This window comes from Heteronotia binoei, chromosome 9, assembly GCF_032191835.1.
Source record: "Heteronotia binoei isolate CCM8104 ecotype False Entrance Well chromosome 9, APGP_CSIRO_Hbin_v1, whole genome shotgun sequence".
Taxonomy (NCBI): Eukaryota; Metazoa; Chordata; class Lepidosauria; order Squamata; family Gekkonidae; genus Heteronotia; species Heteronotia binoei.
This window is the reverse complement of record NC_083231.1, coordinates 6,435,026-6,458,808: the sequence shown is the minus strand read 5'-3', so window position 1 is coordinate 6,458,808 and position 23,783 is coordinate 6,435,026. Positions and strand designations below refer to the sequence as shown.

Genomic DNA, 23,783 nt, shown 5'->3' with positions numbered 1-23,783 from the left:
TGAACTTTCTATTGTGTACTTTATGTTGTGACACATTATTACAATTTATCATATGTTTCCTAATGTTTGTTAAGTAGTATTTGGTGATTCTTCCACCTTTGTAGCAGTGCAATTTTTACCTTCCACACTGCAGCCATTGTTTGAATAAATACCCACCTGGAGAATGGCAACCTTAGCTGGAGATCCGGCTTCACAGACCCAAACCTGCAGCCATCCCTTCTAGTTTGGCTCTTTATATTACCTTATTTATATAAACTCAATTCAGTATTATACGAAACTAGGAATAATGCCCATTGAGGAGCAAAATACAACGTGCTCTAGAAAGAAGCTCTGGGTGTGTCCCCCACCCCTCTTCAAACCCCATTCTCTCCAGGCTCCACCCCTCAAATATCCAGGAATTTCCCAACCTGGAGTTGGCAACCCTATCTTCTTCTTGGTCAACCATCAGCCTACCTTTATTTGCCCCTCTGACTTCACCCTTCCATCTTCTCTCCCCTCCCTGCAGCTTCTACCAAGGAAAAGGTCAGACTTTCTCTGCAGTGAGGACCAAAACAGCTTATATCATTCTTCTCTCCCCCTTTTGATCTGCACAACAACCCTATGAAGTAGATTAGGCTGAAAATCTGTGACTGGTCCAAAATCACCCAGTCAGCTTCCACAGCAAGAACCTGGATTTGATAGACCCTGTTCTGCAGCCACTATGGCTGTCATAGGGGGGTAGCTGCTGAACAGTAGCAGGCAGCCAGGCCTAGGGTAGCCAACCTCCAGGTGGAGCCTGAAGATCTCCTGGTATCACAACTGAACTCCAGACAACAGATCTCTCCCTGCTGAGGAAAATAACTGCTTTGGAGGGTGGACTCTATGGCATTATATCCAGTTGAGGCCTCTTCCTTTATTACCAGAACCAAGCTTGGTTGTCTAGCAACAGCCACTGCCTAACAGCTTCCCCAGTGGCCCAATCCTTGCCTGTCCTGGGGCAAGGCTGAGGGGAGAAGGGAGGGAGGGAGTGACAGGAAAGAGGCAGCCACCATGGCCTCTGAGGAAAGCCACCCGCTTTCCCTTCTGAATGCCACAGAGAGTGGCTAGATGACAGCAGGTGGGAGAGAGGAGTGGACTTCACCAATGGAATGCAATTGAACTTGAGGGCGGTTGACAGACCCATGGCTGATGGAGTGCACACAACAGCCAATGGAAGAGCCAGAAAGGGCAAATATGCTTGCACTTTTAGATATATAAATGATATATACAGCACAAGGCACCACATTTTCACCATTTTCACATTTTCAGCTGCAAAGTCTGCAGTTGGCGTGGTCAGGATTGCTGGCACATTGAAGCAACTGGACTGGCCTGTTGTGAAACAATAAGAAATACTTCAGAAACATTATCTGTAGGGGTTATTTTAGTGAAAAGCAGCATCAGAAGTTCCAGACACACTCTGCCTAAATCAGGTTCAGGGGTTGCCAACCTTTTTGAACCTGTGGACACTTTTGGAATTTTGACACAGCACGGTGGGCACAGCAACAAAGCGGCTGCCACAAAATGGCTGCTGTGTGAGGTGGAGCCAGTCATAAAAATGGCTGCTGCAGCTTACTTTCAGTTGCATAGTAAGGATCCTTGTGCTGAGGTGGCAGCTGCTGTCCAAGCAACATTTTTCAAAAATCTGCACAGCCAATTAACTCTCTGGTGGTCAGGCCAAAGCTTTGCTCGGCAAAAGCCCTGCCAGGCCCCGCCCACTTTAACAAACACCAGGAAAGGTGTCAGTGGGTGCCAAGAGCACCATGTTGGGGACACCTGATCAGGACAGTTTGCAAAATAAAGCAATAAGGCTGAAATCCTTTGCATGCTCACTTTGGGAGACAGACTTACTTCTGAACAGACGGATAGGACCAGACTAGCCAAAGCGCTGCTGACCAACTCTCACCTGTTAAGGGGGGAATCAAGACTTTCCTATGTAGCCCCGAGTTTGTCTCTGTTTAGAAATTATCGTTTTTGAGATCCTTTCTGTATCCTGTACCTGAACGGACCCAGAGAGGAACACAACGAGGGCTTTTTTTGTAGCAGGAACTCCTTTGCATTTTAGGGCACACACCCCTGATGTAGCCAATCCTCCAAGAGTTTACAGGCTCTTCTTGCAGGGCCTACTGTAAGCTCCAGGAGGATTGGCTACATCAGGGGTGTGTGCCCTAATACGCAAAGGAGTTCCTGCTACAAAAAAAAGCCCTGAACACAAGTGAGAGCCAATCAGCTGCTTTGGCAGATCAAAGGGATTGTGCTACTTCATGAGAACTTTTTGTTCGTTTTTGTTCAGCAGCCAACCCTTGGCCACCCCATCCCAGCCCACCTACTTTTGAAATTCCACATAGTGTCAAGAGCAGTTTGTCACAGTGCACAAGAGTGTGCTGTTGTAAATTGATAATGAAGCTCCAGTGGCACCAGAGTGCCGGTCTGGTGTAGTGGTTAAGTGTGTGAACTCTTATGTGGGAGAACTGGGTTTGATTCCCCACTCCTCCACTTGCAGCTGCTGGAATGGCCTTAGGTCAGCCAGAGCGCTCTTATCTGGGAGAACCAGGTTTGATTCCGCACTCCTCCACTTGCAGCTGCTGGAATGGCCTTGGGTCAGCCAGAGCTCTCTTATCTGGGAGAACCGGGTTTGATTCCGCACTCCTCCACTTGCACCTGCTGGAATGGCCTTGGGTCAGCCAGAGCTCTAATAGAGAGCCAGTTTGGTGTAGTGGTTAAATGCACGGACTCTTATCTGGGAGTATCGGGTTTGATTCCCCACTCCTTTACTTGCACCTGCTGGAATGGCCTTGGGTTAGCTCCTGTAGGAGCCGTCCTTGAAAGGGCAGCTGTTGTGAGAACCCTCTCAGCCCCACCCACTTCACAGGGTGTCTGTTGTGGGGGAAAGGAGATTGTAAGCCGCTCTGAGAGAAGGGTATAAATCTGCAGTCTTCTTCTACTTCACGGATCTTTGAATATTGGCTACAGTCTCAGACAGATTGTCAAAGTAGCCTTGATAACTATAACAGAAGGTCTACGCTGCACCCATTCCGTTTGCAATGTCCACACGTTATAAAACGGTAAATTAGTCTGAACAGCTGAGGTATAAACTTGACTTGAAACAAATCAACACGGAGTACCAAAAAACACGACAGCGAATCACCTGTAATTCTCTTTGCAAGTGACGCTCATCTTTCGGTTTTCTAGGATGCTTTTCAGCATTGTTATGGATGGCCCGGCACAAGATTCACTGGAGAAAAATACACACCATTGTTGTTAAGCTCACTGAGATGATAACGTTTACAATTTGTGAACAGGTCTGTTTAGTTTTAAAAACCAAGGAAAGAAAGTCACATCTCCTCGTCTGATGTGTTCCTCTAAGTGGCTAAAATTTGGGCATTGCTGGGATAAGTGATGTATACTGTGTTAGAGAATCACCTACTGACAAGAAGCAGAAACTGCAACTAAATAAAACCAATTCCCACAAGCAAAGCATCGATTCAAAAAACAGGCTTTGAGAGAGCTGATTTCCTTTCACTTGTTTTTCATGCCAGATTGTTGTCTGTAGACAAACGAGTTTTTGAAACATTATAGTCATGTGAACAGGTGATATCGTGATGGATACGGGCAGCTGTTGACCCATCATACCGCTTCCAGATATCTGGGCATATCTATCTTATAGACACGGCTCCCTCTAAGCTGAATTAGTGTGAGCTAGCTTGCAGATTTTTAGCCTGCAGCTCACACATTCTTGTCTTAGCTCAGGAAGGATGGCCCCAGAGCACAATAATGTATGCAGCAGCTCACAACTTTAATGCCAGGAGCCCGCAAAGCTCACAGTAGCTCACAAAGCAGCAGCTCACAACTTTAATGCCAGGAGCTTGCAAAGTGGAATCTTTGCTCACCAGACTTTGCAGCTTAGAGGGAACATTGCCTACAGAATGTTCTTTGCTCTTTTGGTCATCCAGTCACAGCTGGCTTATGGCAACCCTGTCAGGTTTTCAAGGCAGGAGCGGGCCTGAAGCCAGAAAGTTTTAGGTGGGCCCAAGGACTAAAATTTCAGGTGGAGGGGCCCGCTTAGGCTTCCCAATCCCCAGGTCCCAGAGGGGGATCCCCCGGTTTTACAGGCTTCCCCCCGCCCCCAGCCAGCTGGCCGGCGGGGGAAGCCCCACCCCCACAACCATCATGCACCTCCATGAACGATTCCCATAGGGAATGATGGGGAATTGATCCGCAGGTATCGGGGTTCTGGGGGGGGGCTGTTTTTTGAGGTAGAGGCGCCAAATTTTCAGTATAGCATCTAGTGCCTCTCCCCAAAATACCTCCAAAGTTTCAAAAAGATTGGACCAGGGGGTCCAATACTATGAGCCCCAAAAGAAGGTGCCCCTATCCTTCATTATTTATTATGGAAGGAAGGCATTTCAAAATTTGTGCAGTCCCTTTAAATGTGATGGCCAGAACTCCCTTGAAGTTCAATTATGCTTGTCACACCCTTGCTCTCGGCTCCGCCCCCAATGTCTCCTGGCTCCACCCCCAAAGACTCCTGGCTCCACCCCCAAAGTCCCCAGATATTTCTTAAATTGGACTTGGCAACCCTAGGCCCGCTGCTCTCGTGGCCCCCGCTCTCTCTCTCCACGGCTGCTGCTCTGGTGGTCCCTGATCTCCCCCCTGCTCTGGCGGCCCCCGCAACCCTCCGCGGCACCTCTTCCTCCCTCCCACCCACCCACCCACCAGGTGAAGCATCAGCTCCCGGATTCTTTCAAGGCCACCTCCTCCCCCCGCTCCGATCAACCGATTGGCGGGAAAAGCAGCACCGAGGCCGAGCCACTAAAAAAGCACCCACAGCCTCTGCCTCCTCCTCCTCACTTCCTCCCCAGATTGCCGCTTTTCCCACTGATCAGGTGATCGGCGGGGGGGAGGCAGCTTTGAAAAAGTCCCGGGAGTCAGCACTTCGGTCAGTGGGTGGATGGTTGGGAGGGAGGGAAACTGGAGGCACTGCAGAGGGGGGCGGGGGCTGCCAGAGTGGTGGGGAGATCAGGGGCCACTGAGCAGCAGCTGTGGAGAAAGTGGGGGCCGTGAGAGCGGCGGGGAGAGCTGGGCCACCAGGAGGGGCCATACAGGTGGAAGGGGAGGTTTAGTGGAGCGGCCAGGGGCCCCTGGCCCCTCCCCGTGGCTATGGGCCTGGACAGGAGATATTTCAGAAGTGGTTTGCCATTACCTGGCTCTGTGTCATGACTCTGGAGTTCTTTGGTGGTCTCCCTTCTAAATACTCACCAGGGCCAACCCTGCTTAGCTTCCAGGATCTAGTCTGTGCTATCCAGCTCAGAGCTCTATAGACTTACACTGGTTTAAGAGCCATTCTTCCTTTTTGTGGAACCTTGCAAATTTGGAGGTGGGGATAGTGGGGAGGATTCAGCACTCATAGGACTTTTTTAAAAAGGAAAAACTGGACCAGGACAGTGATATGAGACTGAAACTCTGCAACCCCCAGACACTGCCTCCTTTCTTTGTGGGTGCACCTAGGCTTCCTCACTTTGAGACCCACAACTGGGGACCAGCAACAAACTGTTGCAGATTATTTTCAGTGACTTCTTCATATACTCCTAAAATTCAGCTCCCATCAAAACATGTAGCTTCCCCAAAGGGATAAATAGCACCAGTGGGGAATTTCAGGTTGGGAGGAAGGCTTATGCCCTCTTTCCCCATGCACTGTAGGCCTGATCTGAATCCTGGCCTGAGTTCTGAGTACAGACATCTGATCACCAGGGCCCAGGGAGGATGGGAGGGAAATGTGACATGTCATTGGGTCCTATACTGTGAAATGGAACACAGAATAGTACACATAATATTAAAAGCAAACTTTCAATCAGTCCACAGCATCTGCTGTGTATAAATCTGCCAAATATAATATTATATAATTAGTTAACGGGGTTTTCTGTATTTTCATTTTCTTCGCCTGTAAGTTCATGTTTCTTTGGGGGGGGGAGGTTGTCTTCTGTATGTGTTTTCTCCCTCTAGTGGTCAATTCCATATTATACCAGTTTACGTCCAGCGTATCTCCATGAAGATTTAAATTGCAGGTTTTTATGCCCGACATAAAATGGTGTAATATTGAACTGACCACTGGAGGGAGCATAAGGATACAAGAGAAGCCACAGTGGCCAAAAAACCCAGGCGACATCAGGAGGTCCATCAGTGGGACTAGAAGTCCTCCCACTGTGCCCCCCCCCCAAGCACCAAGAATACGGAGCATCACTGCCCCAGACAGAGAGTTCCAACGATAAACTGGCTAATAGCCACTGATGGACCTTTGCTCCATATGCTTATCCAATCCCCACTTGAAGCTGTCTATGCTTGTAGCTGCCACCACCTCCTGTGGCAGTGAATTCCACATGTTAATCACCCTTTGGGTGAAGAAGGACTTCCTTTTATCCGTTTTAACCTGACTGCTCAGCAATATCATTGAATGCCCACGAGTTCTTGTATTGTGAGAAAGGGAGAAAAGGACTTCTTTCTCTACCTTCTCTATCCCATGCATAATCTTATAAACCTCTATCATGTCACCCCTCAGTCGACGTTTCTCAAAGCTAAAGAGCCCCAAGCGTTTTAACCTTTTTTCTTTGGGAAAGTGTTCCAACCCTTTAATCATTCTAGTTGCCCTTTTCAGGACTTTTTCCAATGCTATAATATCCTTTTTGAGGTGAGGTAACCAGAATTGTACACAGTATTCCAAATGAGACCGCACCATCGCTTTATACAGGGGCATTATGATACTGGCTGATTTGTTTTCAATTCCCTTCCTAATAATTCCCAGAAAGGCGTTGGCCTTTTTTATTGCAGTTGCACACTGTCTCAACATTTTCAGTGAGTTATTTACCACAACCCCAAGATCTCTCTCTTGGTCATGTATGGAACAAGGGGAAAAAACAACTTGAAGAAACAGGAACTTGCAAGCATGGAAAATAAGAATGTGGAAAAGCCCAATGTCAATTGGACAAAAATAGTTTTACTCTCTGAACAACATTTGTTCTACAAAAAACAAAACACAACTGGTAAGAAAGAAACATCTCTTAGCAAAGAGGTACCATTTTAGGCCTGTCCATTTTAAATTGAACCACAGATATCAAGAATATCCTATTCTGCAATAGCAAATCATACCTTTGAGTTCCTTCAATGTCATGCATAAGCCAAACTTGTACTGTGGAGACTTTATCTGGATTTAAGTTAACTATTTCAATGCTTCCAAAAATGCTGGTGGAACAGGAACAGGAAAGAAGGAACAGGAAAAAACTTTTACTAGGATGCTTTTACCTGGGATGCTGACTAAAATCTTCAGTCATTACATAAGAACATAAGAGAAGCCATGTTGGATCAGGCCAATTGCCTATCCAGTCCAACACTCTGTGTCACACAGTGGCCAAAATACAAACACACACACAAACACTGTGGCTAATAGCCACTGATGGACCTCCGCTCCATATTTTTATCCAATCCCCTCTTGAAGCTGGCTATGCTTGTAGCGGCCACCACCTCCGGTGGCAGTGAATTCCATGTGTTAATCACCCTTTGGGTGAAGAAGGACTTCCTTTTATCTGTTCTAACCTGACTGCTCAGCAATTTAATTGAATGCCCAAGAGTTCTTGTATTGTGAAAAAGGGAGAAAAGAACTTCTTTCTCTACTTCCTCCATCCCATGCATAATCTTGTAAACCTCTATCATGTCACCCCACAGTCGACGTTTCTCCAAGCTAAAGAGCCCCAAGCATTTTAACCTTTCTTCATAAGGAAAGTGTTCCAAACCTTTAATCATTTTAGTTGCCCTTTTCTGCACTTTTTCCAATGCTATAATATCCTTTTTGAGGTGCGGTGACCAGAATTGCACACAGTACTCCAAATGAGACCGCACCATCGATTTATACAGGGGCATTATGATACTGGCTGATTTGTTTTCAATTCCCTTCCTAATAATTCCCAGCATGGCATTGGCCTTTTTTATTGCAATCGCACGCTATCTTGACATTTTCAATGAGTTATCTACCATGACCCCAAGATCACTCTCTTGGTCAGTCTCTGCCAGTTCACACCCCATCAACTTGTATTTGTAGCTGGGATTCTTGGCCCCAATGTGCATTACTTTGCACTTGGCCACATTGAACCTCATCTGCCACGTTGGCGCCCACTCACCCAGCCTCAACAGATCCCTTTGGAGTGTCTCACAATCCTCTCTGGTTCTCACCACCCTGAACAATTTAGTGTCATCCGCAAACTTGGCCACTTCACTGCTCACTCCCAACTCCAGATCATTTATGAACAAGTTAAAGAGCATGGGACCCAGTACTGAGCCCTGCGGCACCCCACTGCTTACCGTCCTCCACTGTGAAGACTGCCCATTTATACTCACTCTCTGCTTCCTATTAATTAGCCAGTTTTTGATCCACAAGAGGACCTGTCCTTTTTCTCCATGACTCTCGAGCTTACTAAGGAGCCTTTGATGAGGAACTTTATCAAAAGCTTTCCGGAAGTCAAGGTAAACAGCATCTATTGGGTCCCCTTTGTCCACATGCTTGTCCATCCCCTCAAAGAACTGTAACAGGTTAGTGAGGCAAGATCTTCCCTTACAGAACCCATGCTGAGTCTTCCTCAATAACTTGTGTTCATCAATGTGCCTACTCATTCTGTCCTTGATAATGGTTTCTACCAACTTTCCCGGTATTGAAGTCAGACTGACTGGCTTGTAATTTCCCGGATCTCCTCTGGAACACTTTTTAAAGATGGGGGTGACGTTTGCTACCTTCCAGTCCTCAGAAACGGAGGCAGATTTCAGAACTCTTGGATGTACGCCATCCGGACCTGGTGACTTATTAGTTTTTAATTCGTCAATCAGTTGTAGGACCTTCTCTCTTGTCACCTCAATCTGACTCAGGTCTTTCAACACCCCTTCCAGAATTAGTGGATCTGGAGCGGGCAAACAGGTCTAGTCTTCCACAGTGAAGACGGAGGCAAAAAATGCATTCAGCTTTTCAACCATTTCCCTATCCTCCTTCAGTAATCCTTTGACCCCTTGGTCATCCAAGGGCCCCACTGCCTCCCTGGCTGGTTTCCTGCTTCTAATATATTTGAAGAAATTTTTATTGTTGGTCTTTATGTTACAAGGCACAAATACTTTCAGAAAAGAAGATATATTTGCCCCAACCCTTAAATTTGTTTGCAAAGAATTAGGCTCTGCAAGGATCTATTTGTGCACACTGAATGAATGAATGATCTATATTTTGTGTGTGACTCTGCCCATTATCTGTCAGAGAGGGAAGAAGGAAAAGAAGTGCCTAAAGTTAGTAGTCTCACTCAGGAAAGAAGAATCCACGGGTGTAGCCCCAGGGATGTGATATCAGGACCCTATACAGAATCCAGTCTGTATGGAATGTGTGAGAGGGGATCCATACCAAGATGTGGGATTCCACACACTGATACGGCATGAGTATCTTGGAAGTTTCTAAAGAGCTTTTCTTCTCTGCTTCACCAGTCTGACAGATTTTCACAAATAAATGTGGTGATTGTTTTGTGGGATGGGGTACTCCCATGTTAATCAATTATAACTTATAGATTTAGTAGATAACAAGCACAAGTCTAAGGGCCAAACTAGATGTTACATTTTTGGGCAAGTTGTGTCTTGGTTTCCCCAACCCAAGTCATGTTTCCTGCCTCCCCCACACCCTCTTCAGAAGCTGAAACACCCCCAGCACGGAGCAAGTCGCATAACTTTGGAGCAGCACGCTAAGTAATTCCCAAATGGGGGCTGTTTCAGCTTGTCAAAATGGCAGGGACAGTTAGGCAAAAACTGCAGTTCCAAGCAGAGAAGGACTCCCTCTGTTCATTGAAATGGCATTTCCTGCAGCTGCTGGGAATACAAGTTTGGTCAGGGAAACGCAAGCACCGATCAGTCTCGGGTTGCCAGCTCCAAGTTGGGAAATCCCTGGAGATTTGGGGGTACAACCTGAGGAGAGTACTGAGTGGAGGAGCCTCAGCAGAGTATAATGCCATATAGAATCTACCTTCCTTCCAAGGCCGCTATTTTCTCCAGGGGAACTGATCTCTGCAGGCTGGAGAACAGTTGTAATTCTGGGAATCTGGAGATTTGCAGCCTTATAGTTTGCTAAAGAGCCATAATGTCTAGTTTGGCTCTTAGTTGGTGTAAATCACCTTTGTCTTCTCAAAGAAGAAACAATTATGAACACCTAGAGGGGGAAAGAAGCAGATCATTTGAGCAAATGATCTTGTCTTCCAGTGTCTAAGGCTCCAGTCAAGATTCTAAGCCCCACTGTGAGGAAGTTAGCATATGGCATTGAATCCAACTATATCGAGGCTCAGACTTTTAACCATTCAAGTAAGAGCACATTTCCTGTCCCTACCCCATTAGTCATGATGGGGCAAGTCATGTCGCAAACCAAGGCCAGACTCAGGGTTTTTTTGGGGGGATGGCAGACAGTGCCAGAAGCTCCTGTCTGTCCCACCAGACCCCACTTTCCACCCCCCCACACCTCTGGCCCCAGTCTCTCACTTGTTAGTCCTTCCACTGCCCATGTTCAACTGCCAGCACATCCTGCACACCCTTTCCCCAAAAGCCCTGGCCGGTGCCAGCACCATTGTCTCTGCACACCACATGCCTTTAAAGCCCCAGTGAAGTTAGGCAGTTGGGACCATGGGTTGCAGAGCGCATCAAGCAAACATACAAGGAAAGGGGTGCGGACAGGTGGTTGGGGAGGTGGGTGAGCGGGGGTCAGAAGCAGTGGGCCTCACCTTGGGCTCTGCCGATGCCAGCTCTGTTTCAAACACTAAAACTTTTCGTCGCCCCAGGCAAAGCAAACCTGCCATCTTCATGGGCCTGAACTATTGCCTCTTGGGTCTAAGCTGTAGGATCATGCAGTTGGAAAGATGTCTGCTTGCTTGTGCCCCACAAAGCGTGGGAGGATCATGCGCCCAGTTACCCAGACTCTGTAATGTCTGGAAATACAGAAAGCTCAGACGTTCGCACATCCATCACGTTTCCGTTCCCTGGTGTAACTGAGATATTTCTGGAATTTGCTAGCTACTGTGAATTCTTGCAGAATTGAGATCTGCTAGAGCTAATCTTTCTGCGCACATTTTCTTAGGGAAGCAAGCTGAAGTCCTATCCCCAGCCAGGTATCTTTTCAACATCACTATCCCAAAATATCGGATAGCTTTCTCAAAAGCACGGCTCAACGCACTTTTCTCTTTGGTACTTTTGGGACATTACGCCGGGCGCCCGTATCTGGAAAGACTGTGCCCCTGCAATTGCAACAAGGTTGAAACAACTCCCCACATCGTTTTGCACTGCCCCAATTACAATGACTTGAGGGCAAGATTAATCTCTCCGATTCTTGGGTCCTTGGTGGGCAGGAAGGAGGATGAGCCAATTGCCTTCCTCCTGTCTGACGCTCATTCTGATGTTTCATCCAAGATTGCCCGTTTCTGTTACGCTGCTCAGTTGGAAAGGAGGGAAATTGAGAGTGTAAATTTTGGTTATGAGTTTTAACAATATGTGTAGTAGTAGGAGTCAGGAATTTTGTGATGGGTTTTGTTTTTGTTTTTATGTTTTTGTTTTGTATTAAGCTGGTCGGATGACCGTGAATAAAGAACTTGACTTGCAGGATAAGCAGTTTTGCTACATATCAGATGATTCTTGGGAGAATCTTTGTGTTGCTATGCCTTGAGCTGGGATGTTTTTGGACACCTGAAAAACCCTGTATAAATAAAGGAAACTTGCCCTGCAAGCTAAGCTTTTCTCTCCTCAACACGCGTGTTGTGTGGTTCATTCCAACACTAAGCAGGACTTTTTTTTTTAAGCAGGAGCTCATTTGCATGTTAGGTCACAAACCCTGATATAGCCAATCCTCCAGGAGCTTACAGGGCTCTTAGCACATAGGCCTACTGCAAGCTCCAGGAGCATTGGCTACACCAGGGTTTGTGTGGCCTAATATGCAAAGGAGTTCCTGCTACAAAAAAAGCCCTGGGTCCAAGTCAAGCCCTTGCGGTAACGCTGTGTCCAGAAGCTCCAAAGCAAAATACCTCTGCTGGGAGGCAACATCAGGGGAAGGCTTTGGCCTCATGGCCTTGTGTGTTGGCTCTTCAAGGCAGCTGGTTGGCCATTATGTGAAACAAGATGCTGGACAAGATAGACCTTGGTCTGGTCCCAGAGGGCCACTCATCTCCTGTTCTGCTTGATGGCTGAGAGCCAGCCCAACCCCTGAAGAGCTATGGGAACCTCCTCACTGTGCCCCCCCAGCACTTACTTAGGAGCAGCTCCATAGCCAGAAATTTTGGGGTGGACATAACATTTTGGGTGGGGGGGCCGTGGAGTCTGGCTGCTTCTTCCAGTAGTCAGTCTCTGGGCCTCAGCTCTCTCTCTCTCATGCTCTTGGGGGTGGGAAGAAGAGCCCGGGAAGAGTGGTGGCGGCGAAAACGGGACTGCAGGGAGAGCTTGGGAGGCAGGGAAGAACCCGGAGAGAATGGCGGTAGCAAAAACGGGGCTGCGGGCAGTGCGGGAAGAGCGGGAGAGGCGGGGAAGAGCCCGGGAAGAACGGCAGCAGCGAAAACGGGGCTGCGGGGAGAGCTTAGGAGGCAGAGAAGAGCCCAAGGAGAGCAGCGGTGCAAAAACAGGGCTGTGGGGAGAGCTTGGGAGGCAAGGAAGAGTCTGGGGAGAGCAGCAGTGGCGAAAACAGGGCTGCGGGGAGAGCTTAGGAGGCAGGGAAGAGCCTAGGGGAGCAGCGGTGGCAAAAACAGGGCTGAGGGAGAGCTTAGGAGGCAAAAAAGAGTCTGGGGAGAGCAGCGGCGGCAAAAACGGGGCTGCGGGGAGAGCTTAGAAGGCAGGGAAGAGTCTGGGGAGAGCAGCGGTGGAGAAAACAGGGCTGCAGGGAGAGCTTAGGAGGCAGGGAAGAACCCGGGGAGAGCAGCAGCAGTGAAAATGGGGTTGCGGGGAGAGCTGGGGAGGCAGGGATAGGCTTGCCAATCCCCAGGTCCCAGCAGGGGTTCTTCCACTTTCCCAGGCTGCTTCCTGCCCCCAGGCAGCTGACCGGCGGGGGGGGGGGAAGCCCCGCCCCCAGAGGACCATGTGCGTTTCTACCTCCGGAGGCTTCAGTCTCGATTGAAAGGCTTCCGCTTGGGATGGTGTGTCTGTGTTACTTTGAAGAAGTCGGCACCAACTTGTGAGTAGAGAGGCCAATCCCCCTTCAGAGTTGCCATAAATGGGGGGGAGGGGGGGAAACGTCTGCTGAGAACTTCATTATTCTCTATGTGGAGATTGATTCTCATAGGGTATAATGGGGAATTGATCTGGAGGTTTCGGGGGCTCTGGGGGAGCTGTTTTTTGAGGTAGAGGCACCAAATTTTCAGTATAGTATCTAGTGACTCTCCCCAAAGTATCCGCCAAGTTTCAAAATGATTGCACCAGGGGGTCCCATTCTATGAGCCCCAAAAGAAGGTGCCCCTATCCATTATTTCCTATGGAAGGAAGACATTTAAAAAGGTGTGCAGTCCCTTTAAATGTGATGACCAGAACTCCCTTGGAGTTCAATTATGCTTGTCACACTCTTGTTCCTGGCTCTGCCCCAATGTCTCCTGGCTCCACCCCCAAAGTCCCCAGATATTTCTTGAATTGGACTTGGCAACCTTAGGCAGGGAAGAGCCCGGGGAGAGCAGTGGCAGCAAAAGCAGGTCTGTGGGGAGAACAGGGGAGGCAGGAACAGGGTGGGAAGAGCCTGGGGAGAGCAGCGACGGCGGCAAAAACAGAGCTGCAGGGAGAGCAGTGGGGAAAGGAGGGGCTACACAGGTGGAAGTGGGGGTTGGGTGGAGGGGCCGTACCCCCCCTGGGCTGCACTGTGGCTACCGGCCTGCTTAGGAGCCAGGGCAGGGGAAAAGTCCTGTTTATCTGTTGAGTCCTCATAGGCATGCCTGATGACTGGCCACAAGAACAGGCTACATGGAAGTTGGAAGACAATTATGGCTCATTTCTGAGCCCACAAATAAACAGTGAATGATACTCTATTGGACCACTGATATATACCAGGATTCTCTAGCTCAGCCACTATAATAATTGCAGTGGTAAATGAATAGCTGCATGGATAGCAATGGAATGGTTAACATTCTGGGTTCCTCCTCATTATCATTTTTGTTGCTTGTGTGTCCCTATTACTTTGGTGTATTTTTTTTTCTTTTTCACATGTGTTGTGCTCCCTCTAGTGGTCAAGTTAATATTACATCGCTGTATGTCCTGCAACCCCCCCCCCCCACACACACACAGAGATTTAAAATGCAGGGAAATAATGGGTTTAAATTAAGGGTGGGATGGTTCCAGTTGGATATTAGGAAAAACTTTATTTTACAATGAGAGTTGCTCAGCAGTGGAATCAGCTACCTAGGGAGGTGGTGAGCCCCCCCTCCCCCGGCAGTCTTTTAAGCAAGGGCTGGGCAAAGACTTGTCAGGGGTGCTCTAGGCTGATCCTGCATTGAGAAGGGGGTTGGACTAGATGGCCTGTATGGTCTCTTCCAACTCTATGATTCTATTTTATGGTTCTGAGCCAGATATAAAGAGATGCAATATCAAACTGACCCCTAGAGGGAGCAAGCCATGTGTGGAAAAGGGGGGGAAACAGATTCAATTGGAACACACAAGTGATGGAAATGAGAATGCGGAAGAGCCCTCTGTCTTATGCACTTTTATCTTGCCCTTCCTGTGAGGAGCTCACAGCAATGTGCATGGTTCTCCCTTCATTATTTTATCTTTAAAAACTTGTAAGGTAGGTTGGACTCAGAGAGAATGACTGGCCCAAGATCAGACAGTGATCTGCACTGTAGAGTGAGGATTTGAACCCAGGTCTCCCAAATCCCAGTCCAACACTGGGGTAGGAACATACCTGTCATTTCTGAATGCACCATTTTCTATTGACCCATTGAGCATTACTTGGACTGTACCACATGCTGCCTCTGCAAACTGAAACAAATGCCATTCTTAGCTTTGAATAAAACAATAGATAGTTGAAGAGTTTAAAATTGGCATTCATTTCTGCATGATAGTTTCCTAGAGTTGTTGACCTAGAAATAAGAACATCAAAAGAGCCCTGCTGGGTCAGACCAGTGAAGGCCCATCTAGCCCAGCCTCCTGTCTCCCACAGAGGCCAACCAGTTCCTCTGGAGGGCCAACAACAGGGCAGAGAGGCTGAGGCCTTCCCCTGAGAAGAACATCACAAGAGCCCTGCTGGGTCAGACCAGGGAGGGTCCATCTAGTCCAGCCTCCTGTCTCACACAGTAGCCAATCAGTTCCTCGGGAGGGCCAACAACAAGGCAGATAGTCTGAGGCCTTCATAAGAACATCAGAAGAGCCCGGCTGGATCAGACCGGCTGGATCAGAGCCCTGCTGGGTCAGACCAGTGAAGGCCCATCTAGCCCAGCCTCCTGTCTCCCACAGAGGCCAACCAGTTCCTCTGGAGGGCCAACAACAGGGCAGAGAGGCTGAGGCCTTCCCCTGAGAAGAACATCACAAGAGCCCTGCTGGGTCAGACCAGGGAGGGTCCATCCAGTCCAGTCTCCTCTTTCACACAGTGGCCAACCAGTTCCTCTGGAGGGCCAACAACAGGGCATAGAGGCTGAGGTTGCCTCCTGGCTATGTTCAACCACCTCTCGCCTGGTTGGTAGCTGGAAAATCTGTCTTCGTTAAAACACTTTGCAGTTGCTGTTAATTTTTAAGGCTTCTTTGTGTTACTCCTTTGAAGTAAGGCAGGGCTTTTTTTGTAGCAGGACCTCATTTGCATATTAGGCCACACACCCCTGATGTCGCCAATCCTCCTGGAGCTTACAGGGCTCTTAGGACAGGGCCTACTGTAAGCTCCAGGAGGACTGGTTACATCAGGGGTGTGTGGCCTAATATGCAAAGGAGGTTCTGCTACAAAAAAACGCCCTGAAGCAAGGTATAGTTCCTAGTCCTCTCTCACCCACTGACGGCACAAATCTGTCCTTGCAAAAACAAAACTGGCAGACCTCCGTCAGAACTTTAAGACTATAAGGTTTTAACTTGCCATTTAATTTATTCAGTAGGATATTATTGAGCAGGATGCTGCAGAACATACCATCTTGGAAGCCATTTTCCAGTATATTGAGCCAGGGTTCCTGTCGCACTCATTCCATTTTGGGCAGGAGTTGTAGTCAATTTCTAAAATAAATATATTTTGAACAAAAAATAAATCAAATGGAATCCTAAGAGAAAGGAGGTGGTGAGAACTGAGCTTTAATGCAATAGTAGGGTTGCCAAGTCCAATTTAAGAAATATCTGGGGACTTTGGGGGTGGAGCCAGGAGACATTAGGGGTGGAGCCAAGATCAAGGCTGTGACAAGCATCATTGAACTCCAAAGGGAGTTCTGGCCATCACATTTAAAGGGACGGCACACCTTTTCAGTTCCTTCCTTCCATAGGAAATAATGGATAGGGGCACCTTCTTTTGGGGCTCATAGAATTGGACCCCCTGGTCCAATCTTTTTGAAACATGGGGGGTATTTTGGGGAGAGGCACTAGATGCTGTACTGAAAATTTGGTGCCTCTAGCCCAAAAAACAGCCCCCGCAGAGCCCAGATACCAGCAGATCAATTCTCCATGATTTTCTATGGGAATAAATCTCCATAGGGAATAACAGAGTTCCCAGCAGACATTTCCCTCCCCTCCCCCCGCTTTCTGATGACCCTGAAGTGGGGGGAGGGTCTCCAAACCGGGGGATCCCCTGCCCCCACCTGGGGATTGGTAACCCTATGCAATATCCACCTCTCAAGACCTACTCTCTGCACCTTCACCTTCGGAGGGGAATGGAGACTGGGCCTTTCCTTGCCTTTGGAACCCTTCCCCCCCCCTTGTGGTTTGCCTGACACTGAAGGAGGAAGAAAGAACCACAGTGAACCAAAGCCCAGCAGCTGTTATTGCTTTTTAACATCTAGCCAAATGCACAGCTTTGCAATGCAATGTAAGCTTATACCAGGAATAAAACATAGGTGGTCTTAGAAGTGCCCCTGGTTGTTTTTTTCATTATATATTTTATTGTCAATTTTTCTTTCCTTTTTCCAAATTAGAGGTGCACTTAGGCTCTAAGTTTTACTTAGAATCATAGAGTTGGAAGGGACCTCCAGGGTCATCTAGTCCAACTCCCTGCACAATGCAGGAACTTCACACATACCTCCCACACACATACCCCCAGTGACCCCTGCTTCAAGCCCAGAAGATGGCAAAGGAGGAGGAGGAGGAAAAGGAGAAGAAGAAGAAGAAGAAACCTCCTCAGTATCCCTGGTCAAATTCTCCTGGAGAAAAATTGCTTCCTGACCCCAAAGTGACAATCAGCATTTCCCTGGGCGTGGAAGAAAGGGCCACGAGAATTAAGCACTGATGCAACCCTTCTTGCTCTCCTTCTCATTATCTGCCTAAGTTCACAGAATCAGCATTGCTGTCAGATGGCCGTCTGGCCTCTGTTTGAAACCCTCCAAGGAAGGAGAGCCCACCACCTCCCGAGGAAACCTGTTCCACTGAGGAACCACTCTAAGTGTCAAGAAGTTCTTCCTAATGTTTAGCCAGAAAGTCTTTTGATTTAATTTCAACCCATTGGTTCTGGTCCGACCTTCTGGGGCAACAGAAAACAATTCTGCACCATCCTCCATGTGACAGCCCTTCAAGTACTGAATAACACGATATAAGAGTAAAGCTGGGATCCTTATATGATGAAGAAAAAGCCAGCCCATGAAACTACTTGCTGCATGAGGTTGTGGCTGAGCTGAGACTTCTTGGTCCTCTCCATTGAAGTTCCTTCAACTTCAAACCTTTGGGAATGGAATGGAATTCCTGCCCTCCTAGCAGCCCAGTCCAAAAAGAAACAAAAAATTGTGCATCTTTTTCTTGTAGAGAATAAGACGTTCTTCTTACCAGAACCAGTGCTTCCACACCATGATATCCCGTCGGCTATGTAGCCCAGCAAGGTGTCCTCCAGCGTAAGGAAATCATGACTAGCTTTTGTGTAACGATGTACAAGGTTATTGGTCTTGCTCCAAAACAGTGACTGGAAGTCAAAAGGCAATGTTGAATTGATGGCATCGTTCATACCTTAATGACAAATACACACATGTAATCTGTCACCTAGGCCACTCTAGGAACATAATGTTATGGCCTGGCTAGGCTAGCCCAATCTCCTCAGATCTCGGCTGTTACTTGGTTGGGAGACAAAGAACTTCCTGGGACAAGTGTCTCATTTGCTCAGGGCTCGTTCAAGGTATTTTGTCACCCAAGTGTCAGAACTTAAGAACTTCAAACGGATCCCATACTTGGTTACAAAGTTAGGATTTTATTGGAGAGAACTAAGCACTGGAAGAGGCAAGATAACAGTGATGGCGAGAGCCAGCACCAGCTCAATTTTATACACGTAAAGCAAACATCTCACAAAGCCACAATTCACACCGTTACAGGCACATCTGTCTTCTCACCATCACTATCAGTAGAGAGGATGCCTCCCTACTCCGAAGGCCATGCTGTTCGGCTTCAAAGGGTCCCAGTGTGAGAATGTGCAGAGACATAACATAACTCATTCTACAGCCCCAAATATTTTGGATACCAGTGGGGCAAGGTTAATTACTATTCAAGCACTTTGGGTCAAGCAAGAGTTACAACATGGAGTCGGTTTGGTTCAGTAACAAAGCAGCTCTAAGCCACAGTAAAAGTACAATACAGCATTGGTCACATTATAGGGAACCAGCAGTAAAGATACAAGTTCTGACATACTGCCCCCCCTAAGCGCCCCCTCCCGCGGGGCCAGCCTTGGGCTTGTGCGGGTACAGTAGGTGAAACTTTTTCAGCAGTTGCGGAGCAGCTACGTTCTGAGATTCGACCCACTCGTCACAGCTCGGGGGGAAGTGTTTCCACCTGATCAGATAATACAGTTTCCCCCGTTTGACTTTGGAGTCCAGGATCTCCTGGACTTCATGGTGACTCTGACTCCTCACTGTCGTCGGAGGGGGCGGTGGGGCCCTGGGATGGAAGGACGTAGCACCAGGGTCTTTCCGAAGCAAGCTGCAATGAAAAACAGGATGGATCTTACTTAGAGATTTGGGTAGTTCGAGTTCCACCGTTACTTTGTTTATTACCCTTTTTATTTTGAAAGGCCCAAGAAACTTCAGTGCGAGTTTACGGCAGGACTGGGGAAGGGGAAGGTTTTTTGTCGACAGGAAAACTGTATCCCCCACCTTTAGGTCCCACTCTGGGGAGTGTTTTTTGTCAAACTGCTTTTTGTAGGCTTTTTTCGCTTCCTCCAGGTTTTCCTGAATACCCTTCCAGCCTTCACGGAGGCCCTCCCACCATTGTTGGCAGGATGTGGGTTCGGACGGGCTGGCAGGGAGGGCGAGTGTGGGAAACGGCTTGCCCTCGTAACCATTGATAATTTGAAAAGGGGAGGTTTTGGTCGAGCTATGGAGGCTATTGTTGTAGCCATATTCTGCAAAAGGGAGGAGATCCACCCAGTTGGACTGTTGGAAATTAATGAAGCAGCGGAGGTACTGTTCCAGAAGACCATTAACCCTCTCCGTCTGTCCGTCCGACTGGGGGTGGTAGGCAGAGCTTAGTCCTTGCTCGATGCCAGCAAGTTTGCAGAACTCCCGCCAGAAGTTGGCAACGAACTGCGTCCCGCGGTCGCTAATGACCTTGTCCGGGAATGAGTGTAGGCGTACAATGTGGGTGAAAAAGAGCTGGGCGAGTTTTTTGGCCGTGGGTAGCTTTTTGCACGGGATGAAGTGGGCTTGTTTTGAAAATGTGTTGACTACGACCAGGATGACTGTTTTGCCCTGTGAAGGTGGGAGTTCGACAATGAAGTCCATGGAGACTACCGACCAAGGCCGGGTGGCTGTAGGGAGGGGAACCAGGTGGCCCGGGGGTTTACCCCCCCTTCGTTTTGCCATGAGGCAGGTGGGACATGAAAGAACTAATTCCGACACATCTTTTTTAATTTTTGGCCACCAGAACTGGCGGGTGAGCAAGTTGAGGGTTTTGACATAGCCAAAGTGGCCGGCCAGGCGACTCGAGTGGCAGCGTTCCAAAACTTCTTTTCTGAGGGGAGTGGGCACATAGATCTTTTCATTGTGCAACCAGAGCCCGTTTTCGGCTTTAACCAAGTTAGGTGGGCGGTCAGCCTCCTGGTTATATTCTGAGAGGAATCGAGGCAGCAGGTCTGAATCCGGAGGGCTGGTCTGCTTGCCGGAGCGGGTAGTGACCCCCCCCCGAGATGGCTGAGGGGGAAATTAGTGAGTCCACTACCTCCTCCCGGAGACTGTCGTGTTGTGGCATGCGAGAGAGGGCGTCTGCTAAAAAGTTCTTTGAGCCTGGGATGTGTTTCAGCACAAAGTCAAATTTAGCAAAGAAGCCTGCCCACCGGATTTGTTTTGCAGTCATTTTGCGGCGCCCGGTGAGGGCTTCAAGGTTTTTATGATCGGTCCAGATTTCAAAGGGGACTCTCGCTCCCTCAAGCCAGGAGCGCCAGGTTTTTAGGGCAAACATGACTGCAAACGCCTCTTTGTCCCAGACCGACCAATTTCTCTGTTCATTGGAAAATTTCCTTGAGATATAGGCACATGGTCGGAGCACCCCATTTTCCCCTCTCTGCATTAATATGGCTCCCACTGCGGCGTCGGAGGCGTCGCATTGGACCACGAAGGGTTTCAGTTCATCGGGATGAGCCAACACGGGTTCGGATGTGAAGAGGCGTTTCAGTTCAGTGAAAGCTTTTTGGCAGTCAGGCGTCCACGTTAGGCGCGCGCCTGGCTTTTTCGCCTCGTCACCCTTCCCTTTGGTTTTGAGGAGTTCCGTGAGGGGGAGCATGACTGTAGCGAACCCCTTAATGAAGTCGCGGTAAAAGTTAGCGAACCCGATAAAACTTTGTAATTGTTTGCGGGTTCGAGGGGGCTCCCAGTCTAGTACCGCTTGGACCTTTGCGGGGTCCATAGACAATCCCTCCCCCGACACCTGGAAACCCAAGTAGTCCAGTTCGGTCTTGTGAAACTCGCATTTCGACAATTTGGCATACAGTTTGTGTTTGCAAAGGGTGCTTAACACTTTTCTGACCAGGGGCACATGAGACTTTAGATCTTGTGAATAGATAATGATGTCATCAAGGTACACCACCACCCCCTTAAAAAGGAAGTCCCGTAGCACTTCATTGATAAAGTTCATGAATACACCAGGGGCCCCTTGCAGTCCGAAGGGCATAACTAGGTACTCAAACTGTCCCAGAGGGGTGTTGAAGGCTGTCTTCCACTCGTCCCCCTCCTTGATGCGGACGCGGAAGTACGCGTCTCGGAGATCAAGCTTGGTAAATACTTTCCCTTTTGCTACGGTGTTCAACAAATCCTTTATCAACGGGATCGGGTAGGCGTTGGACATGGAAATCCCGTTTATCGCACGAAAATCTGTGCAAAGTCTAAGAGACCCGTCCTTTTTCTTTCGGAAGAGGACGGGGGCGGCATGGGGGGCTGTGGCCGGTCGTATGAAGCCGCGCTTAAGATTCTTGTCCAAAAACTTTCGGAGTTCAGCTTTCTCCGCCCAACCCATGGAGTACAGTTTCGCCTTGGGAAGCTGCTGCCCTGGGATCAGCACAATGGCACAGTCCGTAGGGCGGTGGGGCGGTAGCTCGTCCGCTTCTTTCTCGCCAAAAGCTAGCCTTAGATCCCGGTACTCCTTGGGGATTGAGGCGACTTCCTCGAGTGTGAGGCAAGCCCGCATGTTTTGGGGGGGAGCGTGCGGCCCCCATTCGGGGCGCCAGTGGTGGTGCTCACACCTCCAATCCGGGAACCGGACGATTTGTTCCTCCCACCTTATGTCTGGTTGGTGGCGGGCGAGCCAAGCCGAGCCTACCACCACGTCAAAAGAGCAAGAGGGGGCAATTACGAAAGTCTCAATCCCCCAATGCTCCTCGGTTCCTACCGGGACCGCCTGAGTCTCTAAAGTACATGGCTCCCCCCTCATGGGACCCCCGTCCATCTGCTGGAACTGCATCGGTTGTGGCAGGGGCGAGGTGGCTAATCCCAACGCCTCAACTAGGCGGGGGGTGATCAGGTCCCTGTTACACCCTGAGTCGATCAGCGCTCGGGCGTGCATGAATCTCTTTAGGTTAGGGTTAAGGAGGGTAACGGCCATAAATAGTAAACCCCCCGAGGCTCTCACCGTGAGGAGTGCCGGCTGTTGTTGGACCTGCTTTGCGGCACCCATTAAAGCAGGTCGCTGTCGTTTCCCGCCGACTCGGTGTCGTCCGACTCCTCGGTCGATTCTTCCACTGTCGCCAGGTCGGTGGTAAAATCCTCGTCAGTCGCCAAGGAAGTGGCGACGGAGCCCCGACTGGGCTCCTTCGAGCGGCTGCTCTTTTTCTTTTTCGGCCCCGGGGTGGTTGGCTTCGCCGTGGGTGGGGTGGACCCCGCTTTCCCTGGGCAGTTGGCGGCGAGATGATCTGGGTCTCCGCATTTGAAGCACTTGCGGGCGGGAGACGGGGTTAAGGTCGCCGGGGTCTTCCGCCCTTCGGATTTAGTCGGGGTGTGTTTGGCCCCCTTCTTCGCCAGCTGCTGTCGCCGCATCCCCACGTGTTGGAGGTTGGTCTCCACTTCTCCGGCCAGTTGGATCCATCCGACCAACGTGTCGGGCCTCCCTTGACTGTAGCAGCGGTCGAGGATGTTCGGGTTCAGACCATTGATGAACGCGGTATATTTCATGACCTCGTTCCATCCCCTCGCTGCTGCGCAGTACCCCAGAAACTCGGTGGCATACTCGTGAGTGGAGCGGTTGCCTTGCTCTATGCGCTGAAGGGCGGCGACAGCCTTCTCCTCCCGTAGAGGATCGCCATACTGGCGGAGCATCGCGTGCAGGAACCCCGCCACGGTAGCTAATTCGGGCTTTCTCCCCATGAAGAGCCCCACGTACCACTTGCGGGCCGAGCCTCTCAGTCGGGACGCGATGTGGTACACTCGGCTGGCTTCGGTCGGGTAATCTGCACCCCAGTGGGTGAAGAACGTGTCGCACTGTATAGTAAAGTACTCCACGTCCTCGGGATTCCCATCGAAAGTAATCTTCAACTCTCTTCCTCGACCCTCGGCCCCCCCCGGGGCTCGAGGCGCCACCGGTGGTGGCGCTGGGCCCGGTAGGGCCGGCAGGATCGGGGCAGGTGGCGCTGGGGGCCCCGGAACGGGCAGAGCCGGTGGCGCCGGAGCAGCCGGGGCCGGCGGGGCCGGGGCCAGCGGAGCTGGTGGCGCCGGGGCAGGCGGAGCCGGCGGCGCCGGGGCGGCCGGAGCCGGCGGGGCCGGGGCGGCCGGAGCCTGCGGGGCTGGGGCCGGTGGAGCCGGCGGGGCTACGGGCGGTTGCCCCAGTGGTAGCCCTCCAACCGGGACCCCCAGGACCGCAGTTTGCAAAGTGCGGAGCTGGTCGTAAATCGCGCCCAGGTTCTGCTGCATCTCCTCGGCCATCGTCACGCGGGACCGATGCACGTCGTCGTGGATCTCCCGCACCCAGTCGAATAAGTCGTTGCGGAGGGTCCGGATCTGGTCGTCTCCCCCGCGGGGCTCCGGGCCCTCTGCCTGGTCGTCGTCGCCGTCTCCGGCTCCCCCTTCGCCCAACATGCTTCTGTACCGTTGCTCCGCGGCGTCGATTGCTGCCGTGGACTTCCGCGGACTCCAGGTTCGCGGGGCGGGGAACACGTCGACCGAGAAAGGCGCTGGGACCTT

At 49.9% G+C, this 23,783-nt stretch overlaps 1 protein-coding gene across 1 annotated transcript in view; it reads right to left on the bottom strand.

The window, feature by feature from the left end:
- Positions 1–1,283: 1,283 nt before the first annotated feature.
- The window catches only part of CD38 (CD38 molecule), a 40,680-nt gene continuing 18,180 nt past the window's right edge, over positions 1,284–23,783 (bottom strand). Inside the window, exons 3-8 of the mRNA XM_060247274.1 lie at positions 17,965–18,097; positions 16,136–16,218; positions 14,927–15,003; positions 7,159–7,251; positions 3,164–3,250; positions 1,284–1,347 (exon numbers count right to left, since the gene is read on the bottom strand). Coding sequence (XP_060103257.1) covers positions 1,284–1,347; positions 3,164–3,250; positions 7,159–7,251; positions 14,927–15,003; positions 16,136–16,218; positions 17,965–18,097 — 537 coding nt within the window. The remainder of the gene's footprint in view (positions 1,348–3,163; positions 3,251–7,158; positions 7,252–14,926; positions 15,004–16,135; positions 16,219–17,964; positions 18,098–23,783) is intronic.